The sequence below is a fragment of the Numenius arquata genome, chromosome Z (assembly GCF_964106895.1).
Source record: "Numenius arquata chromosome Z, bNumArq3.hap1.1, whole genome shotgun sequence".
Classification (NCBI taxonomy): Eukaryota; Metazoa; Chordata; class Aves; order Charadriiformes; family Scolopacidae; genus Numenius; species Numenius arquata.
The window spans coordinates 23405135-23423052 of NC_133616.1; the positions used below are offsets into that span (position 1 = coordinate 23405135).

The 17918-nt window shown below is 36.8% G+C and overlaps 1 protein-coding gene across 2 annotated transcripts in view; it reads left to right on the forward strand.

Annotated features, from left to right (window-relative positions):
• Nucleotides 1-17435, forward strand: part of CWC27 (CWC27 spliceosome associated cyclophilin) — a 116536-nt gene extending 99101 nt beyond the window's left edge. The window contains exon 14 of one of the 2 annotated variants that reach the window (XM_074166896.1): nucleotides 17004-17435. In XM_074166896.1, the coding sequence (XP_074022997.1) occupies nucleotides 17004-17166 (163 nt within the window). In that variant the 3' untranslated portion in view covers nucleotides 17167-17435. The remainder of the gene's footprint in view (nucleotides 1-17003) is intronic. The other variant, XM_074166897.1, reaches the window with a different exon arrangement.
• The last annotated feature ends 483 nt before the right edge of the window (nucleotides 17436-17918 follow it).

A 17918-nucleotide genomic window follows, 5' to 3' on the forward strand; every position in this document is an offset into this window, starting at 1 on the left:
ATTAGTGTAGTCTGCTTCCATCTTAACAGATACCTTGGCATTTTCATAACTGAAAACGTGCTTAAGCGTTACTAAGTTGGCTACTTTAAATTCTGTGTTTCTTTCAAAATAATAGCAATTCAAACATTTTGCTTTTTATTTTATTGATTCTATTCTTTTTCTTTTTTTTTTTTTCCCAAGGAAGATTTGGGCATTTCTCATAGCTTTAGAATCTAAGCAAATCCTCCCTGTCTCTCCTTATCTCTCTCTCTCTCATTATTTATTTTTTATTTATGAAGAAGAACAGAACATAGCATTTTAAAATGCAGGTTAGGCTTCTGAAGTACAAGTTTCTTTCTATTTTCAGTGTTAATTCTATTATCTCAAAATACAGCCTTGCTTTCTTTGCTTATGTTCTTTGACATATTTTAACAAATAGATCAAAATACAAACATCTTGGCTTTGGATTATTATCTTTGAAACAAGAGAGAAAATAATTTCCTAAGTCTTGCCCCATTTAGGGTAGCTGTTATTACTAACTTGCTATGATTGTAAGTTTTCTCTTGTCACCATCTATTTCATTGCTCTTTTCTTTCTCAGCTCAGACTCTTTGAGAATGAGGGGTAACATACAGCATAAATTTTGACGTCCTTGAATTTCACTGGTATTTTGAGATCATTCTAAGCTACCAACATGCTTCTAACTTCTCCAAGAATTATAGAATAGACTATTTCAGTTGAATGGGACCAACAATGATCATCTAGTCCAACTGCCTGACCAATTCGGGGATGACCAAGTTAAAGCATGTTATTCAAAGTGTTCAAGGCCAGGCTGGATGAGGCTTTGAATAGCCTGGTCTAGTGGAAGGTGTCCCTTCCCATGGCAGCGGAATGGAACTAGGTGATCTTTAAGGTCCCTTCCAACTGTAACCATTCTATGATTCTATGACTAAGGGCATTGTCGAACTGCGTCTTAAATGCTGACAGGCTTGGGGCATTGACCACTTCTCTAGGAAGCCTGTTTCAGTGCTTGACCACCCTCTTGGTAAAGAAATGCTTCCTAATGTCCAGTCTAAACCTCCCTTATGCAGCCTTTCCATGAACCTCAAGGACTGGTCTTTATGTCTGATATTTTCTTGTCACAGTAATATAACCAGCCTTTTAAAGACTTTTTTTATAAAGTCCAATCACTATCTTTCTTATTCCTTTCTGAGTAACTACTGACACCTAATTTTGGATTGTGAAGTTATATTTTTGTTCAGAAAATAATATTGCATTCAGAATTGCACTATAATGAAGACTTAGAATAATATGAAGCTACATAATAGACTAATAATTAACATCATATTATTAATTTTACAGCACAGTAAAAGTGCATGTTAACTTTACAGAGTTATTTTCAAAGAATATACTTTGAAGCTAAATAAATTGTAAAATGTACACGTTACACAAATTGGCTATAAACACATACATTAACAAAGCAATGAAGTCTTCTAAAACCTATTAATGGTTGTTAGAATCGCTTGGAAAGTTAAATTTCATATTTTGGGATAAGAGTTTACATTTTCAGTGTCTTTTTTGTATTGGAATATTTGAGATAACTATAGTGACTTTACAATTTAAAATTCTTTCTAAATTCCAATCTACTTCTCAAAAGACAATAATCCTACTTTATTTGATTTTTATTAAATATAATTAGCGTATAGTGTATGCATATGTGATATGCACAAATTATGTGATTCCTCCAGGCCATTTTGTAGGTCATGTTTGCTGTTTTATGGGAAGTGAAAGCCTGCCAGTATGCTTTGCTCTACTGTCAGGGTGTGTTATCTGAGGTAAAATGATTGCCTCTAAGACATTTTTATGTGTCCACATGAGTGGCCACACATTGAGGTATGATTTTCATTTTCTGTCAAGATAGAAACCATTACCAATTTGTTATGTTTTCTTTTATTTGGCAAACTTCTCTCTACATATTTGGCTGAGCTGCTGTATTGGCATGGAGCATAGCAGACGTTTGGGCACTTTTCAGCAGCTTTCTACTTTTTATGCAAGAAAAAAAAAGAAGAAATATGACTCTATTGTAAACAGTGTGTATGGTGTTTGATAATTATTACCAGATTTTACTGTCTAAGAAGGCATCTGAGGAAGTGTTGTGAAGAGAGCTGAAGAGAAATGCATAATACTAAGTTTTAACATGAAATACCAGAATCTTTGCTGAGACATTCTATTGCAAATTCTACTGCTATGTGAGAATGATTATATATATATCTGTCTGCAGCAATCAAAATCCAATTTCCCCTACAGAATTCCAAAGTATCAAAATAAACATGGTATGTACTGCCAGAAAGGGTACTTGTAACAATAAAAATGTCTGCAAACAAGTAGACAGACACATTTTCACAGCATCTGGGTACCTCAGGAAGACATGCTTGATCCTAGTTCTTCCAGGCACAAGCTTTATTGTTTCTGTGGTTCATATGGAGAACTATTGCTTATGCTTTTCTTTTAATGATTTGTCAGATGTCTTCAGTACAATTTCATCATTAGTTGTTCTTTATTTGCTTACAGTCCAAATAAGAAAGAATCAGATGCATTACTTCATTCTTCTCTTGCACAAAGGTTATACAGAGCGCAGCAGAGGTAGGTAGAAATGATCTGGCAGAATTCAGTTGCTCATTTAGGACTTAAAGTCTTACGCAAGAAGACTTTTCCCCAAAATGTAGATGAAGTCCATCACAGCATCAGTGAGGTGCCGTGTGCTTAGAGACTAATAGTATGAAAACCAGACATGTCACAGCAGAAGACCCAGCTGGAATAATTCATCTACTTGCTACTTCCTATCTGGATAGGCCTGAATTTGAAAGTGAAAACACTGGACAGGCTACAGTTCATACAGAACACTGCTGCTCCTCATCTTCTTTAGGACTTGGACTGCTGTATACATATAGTTGCACACATGTGACACCCAGTCAGGTTGTAGTGCCACTTCAGGGCTCTGATTATAATATCAAATAGTTACAACAATAGTAAAGCCCAAATTTCAGTCCAGAAAGAGTTATGGCAACTTCGGATAATGAAACCAATGATGCAGATCTTGTGAACACGGAAATATTTTCCATAGAGAGAATCCAGCTATGGGAGATGCAGTCAAGTATATTCAAAGATTGATTGCTTTAGTTAATCTGTGCAAAATATTCCTCTTCAAATAGGATAAGAGTGATACTTAGTACTCCGAAACAACCTCCCATCAAGTAATTCTGAGAGTTCTGAGTGGTTCATCTCTCTTCCAAAGTGTGAAATCCAAGACTAGATGCAGCACTCAGCTAGGTCTTTGTCAGTGTTGAGTGGAAGGATTACTTGATTTGTCATTGTTTCTTTCATGCCTGGTATCCAATCCCATCTAAACCACAAATCTTTTCTTACTGAATGGTTGCCTAATCTAGCTCTGTCCTTCACCCTTGCTGTTGGTCGCCCTTTTTTAAATTCAGCCGTTGCATTTTCTGAATTGTATCCTATTTTTCATACTACTACTCCTGTTTCCAAAATCACATAAATTCTAAATTTGAAAGTAAACTTTCAAAGCACAACTTTACAAACCTCATATTATATAAACATTCTGTAATTATATTCTTCTCCAGTAAAGTCATGAATCAAAGTGAACTAACCAACCCTACCACATTAATCTTTTCACTTTGACATTTAACTATGGTTGTCTACTCCTAAAAATAGGGGTCTCCAGATGAATTTTTACCGGGCTTACATCCTTATGAAATGTAAGAAATATATATCTACACTTTTCCAGATGGAATACTGGTCTTTGTGGAAGGTACAGATTCTCTGCTATGAAAATACACCTGTCATAACCTTAACCAAAATTCTGGACTGTCTTCTGCTCTTCTCTTTGATCTTTGAAAACAAGCAGAGGCTTCCTGATACTGCTAGATTTATTGACATACTGAAGTATTTCTATCCCTATGAGAAATTTTGCAATCCTGACAATTTTTGAGCTGATGGAGTCTTCTGCAGAAAAAAAATCCCCCACTTTCCTTCTTTGAAGCTCACCTGGTTGCCAAGTCAATTTAGCATAGTTCTATTAAGGTCCCCCATTGTTTGTGCATTCTCACAGATGCAATGCACAAGAAGGTTTACAGACCAACTCTGGTATCATTCTTGAATTTAAAGCTTAGATGTTATGATCAAATAACTCAAAAGGAGCAGCACTCCATGCAACTGAAGAACAAAATTCATTGCATACTAAACCAATCAAGTTTACACTACCTTATAAATCCTGGTAGACACATAGGCTAGCTAATCATGGTGATTTTTTTTTGTGTGGATTGATTAAAAAGATGTTCCCATCCATTCACTTCTACAACAAACTAAGTTCTTAGTTGAAGTACATAATAGCTAATAAGCAGCAAATACGAGAAGAGCACCAGAAGGTATTGGTATATGAACATTGCATTGAAGCAGTATTCTGTTCTTGCTCGAAGACTGTTTCCATGGTGGTAATCTAAGTCCTGGTAAGTATGCTTTTACATTATTGTTTCTTCTTCAGTTTGGATCTGGTGGAAGATGCCCAATTCATCCTGCTAAACCTTCAGTATTCAGTGTAGAAACTGGAATATTAACATGTGAAAGCTGTTCCTTACCAGATGAACATGATTATGTGAAGTGCATTTAAACTACTGTTGCCTCTAGGGAAGCAGCCAAAGTTTCTATCATCCTCAGGAGAGGCATTTGGTCTATTATTAATCCCATCAGTTCACAAGTAAGGGCTCCAAGTAGACCTCCAGTTGATTTTAGAGTTTGTGTTACAGTGGAGCCCAGTAATTTTTCCTTCATTCTGCACCGGGCTAGAACTTTAGGATTTCTTCGTCTCGTTTCAGATGTCATCACTGGCCTCTGTCTGCTCTCAGTAATGAACTCTACAGCCATTTAGAATTTGACTGTGACTACCAGCATGCTATGTAGTTGATTTAATTAATAACATGTGATGCCAGTGTTTCATAACTGAACCACTGCAGTGTTTCCTGGGTGAAATGTAAGGTGTTAGATATGAACTACAAAGCTTCTTAATCTTTAAAGAGATCAACTTTTTCCTTCCCCATGGAACGCTTTCATAGCTGTAACCAAGCGACAAATGTAAATGAGACAGTCACTTAAGTATTTTTGGGACGATGTCTAGACTCTGAAACTTACTTTCTTTTCATATGAAATAAAATAAATCCATTCAGCTTTCAGCTATATTGTGGGACAAGAAAGAATGAGTAAAATGGCAATTTGGAATGTGGTGATGGTTTTTCACATGGTTTTTCAGTTTAAAATTCTTATGGTTAGTGACCTTTCTTGAGTCTGAACTGTTCTAAATGTTGGTTAATCTGAGGGATAGGAAAAATAGGAAAAATTTGTTTTAAATCAAAGTGAATAAGTCAATGCTGGAAAAAACCTTTCAATTTACAGTCAAAAGGTTGTTGTGAAAATTATGGGAGAATAAGGTCTTCCATATCAAACAAAAAGGCATTTCAGACTTGCTTAGTAGTTTGTTTCATGTGTATGTTGTGTAATTACTTACGTTGGCATGGCGATTGTCACCGTAGTTATTTTTGACAAGCCTCATTTAAGATAGCAAGGATTAAAAACAATTCAAGTAGGATTTTAATGGCATTGTTCACTTAAATAGACTGTTTAAAATCTTGTGCCTTTTAGAAGATTTTTAAAGATATCTTCTTCTTGGTCACAAAATATTATTTTGGTTTCCACAGTGACGGTTTGCATAGATCTGATGATCAGATTATAGCAAAAAATAAAGGGAACAGGTTGGTTTTTATTAATTTATTGCTTCTGTGGAAAAAAACCTCACTGAAACTCAGTGCTAACCATTTAAAGTGCAGCCTGGTTTATATGTGTCAAATTCTGTAATCTGTTCTCAGTCCTGAATTTTGCAAACCACTACCACTGAGGCCAGTTAAATATTTTGACAACACTGGATGTTAATGCTAAGCCCTTTCTGCCAGGACATTCACTGCATTTGATAGTATAATTTTTTACTCAGTTTGTAGCGATAGTTATATATTACTCCAGAACAAACAAAATCTGTATTTCAATGAAGGTATTTTCTATCCAGCATCAATAGTTATGTCCTTTATCTTCTTTAAAAAATGGTTTTGTTAATAATATAAGGAAAACTTCTCTCAGAATATTTAACACTGGTTTCAATGAAAAGTCTGGTGCAGTTAGGAGTGGGAACACACAGTATTTCATTTATTTTATATTCTCCCAGTAAAAGGCTTTGTGGCTGAGAGAGAGTTTGGGGTCTGAAAAAAAAAATATCAAGACACCACCATTCCAATGTGTGTTACAGAGAGTAGTCTTGAATTGGTCTGGGTTAGAGGTTTTTTTATTGAAATAGCAATTTCAGAATCAGATAAATGTTGAATTTAGCAAGACTGGTTTTATATTGCAAGATTTCATTTATGTTAGGAACTAAATCAAGATGCACACTGTTAGTATCTGCACCACATAAATTTGATAATGTCTTCCACATTTTATTTCCAGGATTTCCTATTTAATACAGCATTCACTATTAAACTTTGCATGGTGAAATTCTTCTGGATAAGCGCCTAAAAATAATGGTTATATTTCTCTCATAAACCTACCTTTATATACATTTTCTAAAATGCAGTCTCTTTCTTTGCTATAATACCTCAGATTGAGGATTATGAAATATGGCTTCCTCAAGATTTGCACCAGTCTTTGCAGATTCAGTTGCAGAAGCTTAACTGTGACAAACACAGTAAGCTCCTGAAAACTAAGCAGCAGTCTTTTTCACATGCCGATGCTAGCTTGGGGAATGAAAGAAAAAGTGCTGCTGTAATTTATGCCATTGAGGCACAAAGATGGATTAAAGCCATGTTTGCTCCCCTCCTCCCATCCAGACTTGAGCCAACGTTCCTCCACTAGTCTGGAAAAACTGGCGCTGTATTAGGTCTCTCCTGCTAAGGCCATTGATTTACTCAAATACATTTTTAAAAAGTTGACAAAATACTTACTTGATTGTTACAATGGATAAATGAATGCCAGAGGTCTGTATTAAAAACACTTGGGAAGAGGGGTTTCTTTTCTGTTTGGCAAAAAATAAGTGTTTGTTTGGGGTTTAGTATTGCCAATGACATTTAAAGGAAGAAAGAAAGAAAAAATAATACCTTCTGCTCTTTTTTTTTTTTCCCTCCAATTTTCTCTGCACCTTCACCCCACTACTGCTAGAATGTGATCAAAACTTGATATGTAAATGCTAGCTGCTAGCCCTCTGCGTCAGTCAGTAATTTTGTATTAACAAATTGTTCTTCTGCTGAAGTTATATATTTATTGCTTCTAGCTGTTCGACATGCCTGAGAAAGTCAGAGCATTTGGGATGGGTTTTTTGTTTGTTTATATTTTGTTAATCCCTCCATGTCTAAGTTTATTTGGACTAAGCATTGGGCCTGGAATCGACTACTGTTTGACTTAAATTCAGAGATGATCCATGCTTTACTCAAAGGATATCTAGTATTACATTTACTGTCTGGAAATCTTACATTTTATTTATTGCCAGAAAACCTAGTGAAGAATGAAGAAATAATCTTTTAAATCTTTAATAGCCTAAATTAAGCTTCATACGTATTTACATATCTTTTCAAGCACCCCAACTTCAAGTCATTCAATGACATGTTGAAACAGTAGGGATTTGGACTCAGAATGGGGAGAGGGAAGGACAAAAGAGAAGGGAAAGTGTCTAGAGAATGTTGAATGTTATGAAAATCTGAATATTTTTGTGCTAGAAGCACTCTCCTCTTCCCCTCACTGCAACTCTGTGCTCTGGTGATACAATACTGCCTGTCTGTTTGCATTAATTTGGGGAGGCAATTTGCTGACTTTTAGAGTATCAGATACTGTACAAGCTATTGCCAGAGACAGGATGCTAGACTGGATGGATCATTGGTCTATTCCGGTATGACGGTTCCCATGTCCTTATAGTAGATGCTGTGTAAAGTTTTTCTACACTGGTACACTGTCTGGAACAACATCTGGAATATGCATTATAGTCTTCCATACCAATGTACTCTACCAGGAGCAGTTGTCTGTTTAAAGCACCCAGTTTCTTTCATCAGTCTACTTAACATTTTTGTGAAAGGGACAAGGGTGTAGTGTAAATATACTATATAGGAATTGTTACCAAACAGATGCAATATAAAAATAGGATAACCGAATATTTTTATAGAAAAATATTTATTGCTTAAAATCAGAAGTCATCACAGGTTTACATACTTTTAATTCTGATACTATGAGTACGAATCACATTAGCCTCCAGTGCTTTGATTATCTTTTGAATTGGATGAGCTTTTTCGTAGTTAAGTTGATTTTCCCCTTTCTCTTAGAAGGTTACTTACAACTAAATCTTATTTCAAGAGCAAAAAAAAATGCTTAGTACTGTCTTGAACAACAGAAGGATACTCTGTTACATTAGTCTTCACCAAGAATATTTTACTTTGTTGTTAGCTTTACAAAAACTGAAGTATCTTTGGGGGGGTTTTAACCTGGATATCCCATACTTCGTGAAACTATTAGTTTCTCATTATTTCTGCAGTGACTATTTTGTTGTAAAACTGTGCTTGTCGAATTCAAATAGAATATCTCAAAAAATAGTGTGTTAGAAATATCTGCAAAAGTTCTGTTCTGATCATTTTATGCTGTAGGCCTACAGCAAGAGGTAATATAAACAATTAATTCTTTGGCCTATGGAGGACCCACAACTTGCTCGTTATTCTCCTTTTCTTCATCCTCCAGTACTTGTAATACAATTTCAAAGGCCTAGTCAAAGTTAACAGAAGTGTACAGTCTGACTTTGTATAGTATTTTTTAAAGCATATTTTAATCAGTTTTGCTTCTTAGAATTTGGTAGATTTTTACTCTGTGCAAGTGCAGCCATAATCTGTTACCACCATTGTTAACATCTGAATGCGGAAATATTGTAGGCTAATAGTACTCCGTTCATCCAAAAGCTAGAAAGTACCACTTTCAGTTCTTGCTGAAATGAAATTAACCTCAGGAGAGTGCTTGGGGGTAGGAGTATTTATAGCAACAGTGAAATCTTAAATTTCAGTCTAAAATGCAGTCTAAAATCTGTGCTCCGTACCTTATTAACTAATATGGATGGAAATGGTATTATTTTGATGTAGCATTACTTAACCTGTGAAATTGACTGCAATGTGGTAAATATCTGTACTTGTAGCAATTTTCTTAATACTCTTATAAGCATTTTTTAATATTAGAAACTTCTGAAGAATAACTAATGATTTTAATTTGGCTAGGCCTGAATAGCAAATCTTATTTCTCTTTTTAAATAGCAAGTCAATAAATTTGAAAAACAGAAGCTTTTTTGAAAGCAAAAAAAATTGGAGGGACAAGTAGTCTGATCATTAGGAAAGGAGATGGTGAATCAGGACCAAAGGAATGTGGAATGGTGGAAACAAGCAGTGAAATAAGAAAGAGTGAAATCTCTTAGCAGTAACAACCTCAGCAGAAACCTTTGATCACAGATTATTACGAGGAGGCATTTTAAACTTTGTTAAAGTGAAATCAAACTCAATTTGGCAAACTAGCCTCAAACAGGAACAGCGTGTGATAACAGCGGAAGGTTTAAATAGCAAATGCTATGGAAGAGTACAGGCTTTCATAGGTAATATTTAGCACAGCTCTGATACTATGAGGTAATGAGACAAAACATACTCAAGGAAGCTTGTTTCCTGCACACATCTTTTTTTGTGTGGCAGTGGCTGTGTGAAACAGTGAGAATTAAAGAGATTAATCCAGGTTTGAGACTGTATCTAGAGCAGTGCTTATGCTATCAACCCTCATTGCTGAAGAATCAGAACCTCCTTCAGGTATTTGGGGAAAAACTACTTTTCTTTTCATGATCTGTAAGGAGAGAAACTTGGATTACAGCACTCCTTTGTGTGAAAATAGGGATGATGGGTTATCTCTTACATGAAAAGAAAAACAAAGCTGGATGGTGAGGTGGGACAGACAGAAACTAGGGAACTTGCCTGCAAGAGTTGTGTTGCACAGAGCACTTAGTCATGGTTGCAGGTTTCATTAGAGACATAAAAATATTTCCTCTCCCCTGCTGCATTGTGTTTTATTTGTGAAGCTCTTGGATGCTGTTATGCAAGGAATGGTGACAGCAGCTTGAGCCAAGAGACTTGTTTTGGTTGTAGCATCTCAATTTTGAACAAAGGTGGGAACAAGATTAGGTGTTATTAATGTATTTCCTCCTTCAAAATTCCCATTGTTTTATGGTTTTGGCATTCTTTTTATCTTTTTCATACTCGTGTTCTCTTGCCTTTATTCAAAATTTTTGCCTGTTTTCAATTGTCATTTCACATTTTTCTCCATTTTATTTGCATTTTGGTCAGTCTCTTTTTCTGTGTTTTTGTTTCTCATTCCTATCTTTCTTTTTAGTCTTAACCTTCCTCAATTTATTTTTCTTTTTGGTCTCTCAACTGTCTCTCACTGTTTCTCAACTGTCTCTCCTCTTCCTGTGCCACCCGCTACACTGCTGGAAGTGAGAAGAGTGCCAGTGAGTTCATTCTTCCAGAACAGCCAAAATGTTTTTTCCTTTGGAGAGAGATCTCATTTGCTTTGATCTGTGGATTCACTCATCTGTTTTCTCATCTGTTCACATGAGCTACATTTCTATTCACTGCCTATGTATCATGAGGGTGATGGGAGGAAAGTGTTATAATGTTTCTTACATTAAAACTTATAGTTCAACATACACATTTACAATATTTGAAGGAAAATGTTAATGGCAAATATAATGTAACTTAATGAAAGCAGAAATCTCATTATTTTTCTTTTAAATATATGGGTGCATTGGTGATAACTGAGAAAAGTAGGTAACATATTACTTGCAAGCGGTGTTGAACTCAAAACCAAATGGCAGTTCTAGCAGTTATGGTCCATATTGGTCTCCTTCTGTTTTTATACAGACTGTACAATGCAAAAAGAAGCACTGAATTTCTTGATACAGGTACATACTCCTGCTTTGTTCATTTTAAGCATCCTGATGGAGACAACAAGTAACTTTCATGAAATGTAGCAATAATTTGCAAAATTGATTCCTTTAGTCTGCATTTAGAAGTAGTATGCAATTTTTGCCCATGTTCTGAGCACCAGTTTAGATGTACTGTCTGTAAGTAGTGCATGTTTAGTAACATGCAGTTCTGCATTTGGAAAGGGAAAAGCTTTGTGTTACTTTTCTTTTGCCTACTGATTGCAGAAACAAAGGATATATCATCACCAGCTGCCATGTTTTATACAGGTGCTTTCAAATGAATCACGGCTAAAGCTGTTTAAGTTACTCCCTCTCTGCCAAAAGCTGTTACCATCACAGCAGACTTAGCAGAATGTAACTTTTGTCCACACCTGTTGATGATTTACTGCAAAGCTCAGGCATTTAAAATGCTGACATAGGTGAGTGCAAGATAATGTCCCAGGCTCTCCACTGAAGTGGCAGAGGCACCAGAGGGCATTCTATGTAGAGTCACTTGCGCAAGGAGGGTTGAATGGGCAGCAGGTGAGCTGATAACAGCCAACAGCTGTGTCAGTTTGAAAAGCAAGTCTGGAATTAAGCAATGCGGCTTTGCACTCTCATTCAGTTAGTATAAAAATCACTGAATGTCTGCAGTGCATGTGTACCTGGAGATCTGAGCTTCATCACTAGTGCAAAAGCACAGTGCGTCCTTGCTCTTGGTGAGATTCAGAATGATTCAGTCCACTGACTGCCGCTTCAGTTTCTCCCAAAGGGCGGTTCTGGAAAGGCCAGAGCCATTGTGATACCAGTTTTCTGTTTATGCCACACTTAACATGACAGCCACCTGTCAGCAGCTGGCATATGGTTCAGATCCAGTGTGTGGTTCACACATCTCAAAATCAGAGGGATTTCTGCATATCATATCTTTTCTTGCAAGTACCATCTCACTAGAGTAATTCAAAAGAACATGATCTGTCTCCTGAATAAACTGGTTGAGTCTGCCTGGAGAGCACTGTGTAGGTGGAATTCGTTCTCTGATGCACAGTTGGCAAGTATGGTATTGCCTATGTGTTCTGGTTTCAGCTTGGATAGAGTTAATTTTCTTTCTCGTGGTTGCTGTGTTTCAGACTTGGTATGAAAGGAATGTCAGTAATGCATATTATTTTAGTTGTTGCTAGGTGGTGTTTATAGTATTCAAGGACTTTTTCAGCTTCCTGTAGAAGCTGAGAAGGAGCATAGACAGAACAATGGAATGGCCAGTGGAATGTTCCATACCATAGGTGTCATGCTTAGTATATAAATGGGGGTTGGCCAAGGGGCAGGAAGCTACGATCATTGCTTGGGTTGGGCTGGGCAACCAATTCACTGGGAAGTGAGAGTGACTTGTGTCTTGTATATTCTTTTACCATATGATTATTATTATTGTTATTTTCCTTTTCCGTTCTTGTTTATTAAACCATTTTTATCTCAATCTACAAGGTTATTTTCCCTTTTCCTTCCTTTTCTCCCTGCCCTTCAGGGGGCATGAAGGGGGAGTGAGTGAGCAGCTGTGTGGTCCTAGCTGCTGGCTGGGGTTAAACCACAACACTATGTTAGGCTGTTGGACACATGGCTTAATCATACTGTAATAGTTCTTGAATGCTTTCTGATGTGCTGATGGCTTCAGTTGCAGCCAACATTTTCCCACTTGTTATCTTCTAGAAAGTAATTAAACTGGTCACAAAGGTGATGTATTAGTTCCTGCAGCTTAAGGACGTATAGGAGCTACTGTGCTAGTAGCTGTGAAGAAGCAGTCTTGTTTGCTCACTGTTGCAAAAATCATTATCTGAGAATATCACTAGGCCAGGAGAATATCCACGTGCCTTGGAAATCCTGTGCTGTTTCTGAAACGGTCTTGAATGGATCCAGGTATTTCAGTCTAATGTTTCAAGACATTTCATTTTTGGAATACCGAAGAGAGCCAAGTACTGAATGTCCTTTACTAACAGGGAAGGAAAGAAGAGCAGTACAGCAGAACAGCTGCTCCCCCATTACATCGGATAGGACAATGGTTTAACTGTAGAATGCTGTCATCTGGCCAGGGTAAAAATCAACTTCCTCCAGCAATATATCTGTTCTAAGGTAGCTGATTCTGATTTGCAGCACTATCTTAATAAAAGAGGTTAAGAAAATAGTTTTACAGTTACTTCAACAATTGCACACCTAGATACTTTAACCCCAGAATCATCAATTTTGGCAAGCTATTTTATTAGAACCAAGTTTTGAGCAAAAAAAAACCTAAGGTGCAAAACCTTTTTTTCTTTTGAGTTTTGCATAGGAGATCTGACAACCTTTCATCCTTTAAATTTTGAAGAAAAAGGGTGTTTTAAAGTTGTATGTCTTCATTGTTTAAAATGAACTGTCAACAAGCGGTGATAAACACAAGTTGGTAGGTTCCCAAAGACCAGACATGAAGTTAGAGACTTCAGCATAGTGACTGCAGAAGCATGACTGTGCAGCCAGCTCCCCACTGAACCCAGAGCATGTGGAAGAGAAGAGAGCTATAAACCAAGCAAGGAAAAGTCTCATTCAACCTATACTTGTAGATCTGCAGCCCTATCTCTGCGCTTGGAAAATTGTGCAAGTACACAAACTTTTGTTGGGGAAGCTTGTGTAAGATTACTGTAAATTCAAATAATTCATATAGAAATAATCATTAAATACTTACTACACTCCTTAAAAAAGAAAACTATTTGAATTGGTTTTGGAAAATTGTATTAAGTGTGATTTACCACTTACATAGGTGCAAAACAGGTCTACCTGTGAAGATGTGTGACTTGCAAAAAATAAGCTTAAGTTCAGATCAGGAAAATATTTTTTAAAATCTCCACTGCAGTCTGTGTTTATTTTGTTTTACCTGTAAAATGCTGCATCTAAAGTTGATTCTGGGAATATCAAAAAGTTTCTTAATATTGGCGTATTTTTAATCACAGCTGGGAACACCTCAGTGGAAAGTTATGAATAGGAGTCAGAGACTATGACTTCTTTCAGCTCTTGGAGAGAAGTAAACATTGCTTAGTCTGAATCCACTGCATCTAATTTGCAAGCTACCTGAGACACAGTATGGCCTGACCCAAGGATTAGAGATGTATTTATTTTTAATTCCTATTAGTTGCATCCTCTGTGTGTGCTGTGGTATACTCTGAAAACCCAAGTTGATGAAATGGCTAAGTGTGACTACACTTCTGTATACACTGTGTAACACTCTCTAAAACCACTCACCAAGGGATGACTCCATCTCTGTAGCCCTATATTTTAATTCAGACTAGGATAGTGTGATTTGGTATGTGTTCTTAAAAAAATATTCAAATGCTCATCTTTAATAAGTTGAGAAGAATATGACAAATGCAGAAAGCATGTTAACCAAAATAAATTACTTCAGTCTCTCCACTGTGAGACAATGTTTTTATAATTAAACTACAAATACGCAATCATGAGTCACTCTGATGGTACATTATGTTATTCTGAATTGCAGATATGACTAAAAAAATAAGTTTGGGTGTTAGTAGTATGTACAGGGTTATAATCTACTGAAGTTTTATACACTGGAAATAAATCTTAAGTATTTCCATAGGACAGGCATAATAATATGCAGGCATGCTGACAATGCTGTACAGTAAGAGATTTATGAAACCCACATGTCAAGAATCAATTGTGATGAAAAGTCTCAGTTTTTTAAGATTTTTCTAAAGCATTCAAACAGATCCCATAGAGTCCATAGCTTTGAATTTTGTCTGGTTTCTTTGATAGTACTATATTGTAATGTACACTAACTGAGCTAGTTCTTCCTTTCTTTATGTATGGAGATTTGCACTAGAGCTCTTTGAAAAACCTATTCAATTCAGGACCTCTTACATGTTGCAAGAGACTGATAAAGCAGTATTTCATTGGCTACAAAACTTTCATTCTCATACTGACTGGTTGTTCTTGGCTTTTCTGTCACAAAGACTATGCTATAAAGATTGATAAGAGGATATTTATTATTATTTTAAGTTGTCCCATCAAAGATGTTTTTGCAATTGATTAGTACAGAATCCAAATGTATGTGGGGGTTTTGCCTAGGCATGTTTTTTTGCACTGAAAAATCTTTTAATTCCATTTTGGGCTATTTTTTAATTGAATGTATGAACTTTATAGTTGTTCTCCCCTATCCTAAGTAGCAGCTCTACTACGACTGCGTATTCAAAAGTCTTGCTATCTTGTAAGTAAAGACCAATAGGTTTACAATCAGTCAACTTGTAAGTTGGTATCTTTGGTTTTCTTCTCTTTTCCTCCCCCCTCTCTCTTTCTTTAAGGAGAGTAAGTCATTTATCTTTTTCTCTAAGACTTTGTTTGTCCAAGCTAAAACTTCTGTATTAATTCTCACCTCAGCAACACCTGCTAATAAGGCCATATTTGATAAGCTCCAGGCTTTCCTGCCACTGACTAGAGCTAACAAACAACTTTTGACTCCAGGTTATCATAGAATCATAGAATTGTTTGGATTGGAAGGGACCTTTAAAGGTCATCTAGTCCAGCCCCCCTGCAATAAGCAGGGACATCTTCAACTAGATCAGGTTACTCAGAGCCCCGTACAACCTGACCTTGAATGTTTCCAGGGATGAGGCATCTACCACCTCTCTGGGAAACCTGTTCCAGTGTTTCACCACCCCCAGAGTAAAAAATTTCTTCTTCATATCTAGTCTGAATCTAGCCCCTTTTAGTTTGAAATCATTACCCTCCTGTCCTATCACAACAGGCCCCGTTAAAAAGGCTGTCCCCATCTTTCTTTTCCTCTTTAAGTACTGAAAGGCTGCAATATGGTCTCCCCGGAGCCTTCTCTTCTCCAGGCTGAACAACCCCAACTCTCTCAGCCTGTCCTCATAGGACAGGTGCTCCATCCCTCTGGTCATCTTCATGGCCCTCCTTTGGACTCACTCCAACATGTCTATGTCCTTCTTGTGGTATGGACTCCAAACCTGGATGCAGAACTCCAGGTGGGGTCTCACCAGAGCAGAGCAGAGGGGCAGAATCACCTCCCTCGACCTGCTCACCACACTTCTTTTGATGCAGCCCAGGATGCAGTTGGCTTTCTGGGCTGCGAGTGCACATTGCCAGCTCCTGTCCAATTTTTCATCCAGCAGTACCCCTGAGTCCTTCTCAGCAGGGCTGCTCTCAATCCCTTCATCCTCCAGCTTGCATTGATACTGGGGGTTGCCCCAACCCATGTGCTGGACCCTGCATTTGGCCTTGTTGAACCTCCTGACGTTCACATGGGCCCAGTTCTTGAGCTTGTAATGGTGATGTGTTCAGACCAGTGGAAATGTGCTGAAATGGGGAAATTTCTATTGGGGGAAAAATTTCTAATCAACAGTAGAAAAAATACTGGATTGAGCAAAGCATTAGTTTAGTCTGGTATTCAAAGACATAGAAAGTATGACAAGCACCAAGTTAAGGTAGAACAGCAGAACCTGAAGAATTCCCTTTTTGATCTTGTGTGTACCTACTTCAAACATTTTCCAAGCAAGCTCTTCTCCCCTTTTGTAAAACCCTAATGGTGAAAGGAAATCCAAAGTGACTAATAGGAAAACTTGAGAAACACTCCTTGCTCCTGGGAAAATTATTCAGTGTGTTTGGGAAGATATGTTAGATAGAAAAAGACAAGACAAGAGAGTTCAGTACATGAAATAAAGTCCAGCAGAGCTAACTCTATCTGCATTTTTCAAAATGGCTTTTCAAAAATGTGGTTACTCTATAATATTAGGGTCTACTAAGAAAAAAAAACCACAACAATAAAAAATGGCAAAACTTGGATCATTTTTGGTATGCACAAAAATATTTCACAGTGCTAAAATTTTGCTATGCATATCATAATTGCAAATCATAACTTTCTGTTCTTTCACTGAATTTGAGCTGTTTTATTTTTGTAGGATGTCACATGTACTTCAATTTGAAGATAGAAGCAGAAAGGTGAAAGATGCAAGCATGCAGGATGAAGACACTTTTGAGATCTATGATCCACGGAATCCTGTAACTAAGAGGAGAAGAGAAGAAAGCAAGAAGATAATGAGAGAAAAAAAGGAAAGGAGATAAAAAGAATGTAAAGCTGGCCAGAGCGGCCTTGAAAAGTGACTGCAATAAAGCACTGGCTCTTTTGTAGGCTGAAGTTCCTAAAAATATCACTGGACAAGTGTGAAAAGGAATCTTTCAAGAACCTGTTGTGCAGTTTTGAAGCAGAGCTATCATTTGTTTCTTAAGTTGTGCAGTCAAGTGCTCTCAGTGCACTTATTATCCAACCTCTCTAAAAGTTTTTAGAATTATGTATTTAATAAAACAGCTGACTTGGCTTTTGTCTGTACTTTAATTACAACAGCCACCATCATTGTTTAATCAACATATGGTAGTCAAAAACTTTTCAACATAATGAATGAGAATTTGTCTAAGTAAGGGTGAAATTAGAAGGTAGAATCCCTATCTGCAGGCTTTAAAGATTTTCTGAAAGTATAATTTTAATTATTTTTATTATTTTTTTGAAAAGGCATATAAACTTTACAGCAGTAAACACTGCCTGGCTGAATCACTGTGTCACAGAATTAAGATGATGCACTTGCAGATCTCCTTAGGATGGTCCCAGCTTTCTTGAAACAAACTAAGTTTAATTTGAGGATTTGGTTATTTTCTTCTTTTGAAACACATATTCTAACATAGATCCCAGCTTGGGAAGCTGGAATAATACACAATTTGAGGAGTGTTACTTTACTATCTGTACCCCGTGAACAAAAAAAGAGAATTCAAATGTACTGTAGTGGTTGCTTAAACTGTTGGCAATACCAGAAACATCCCTC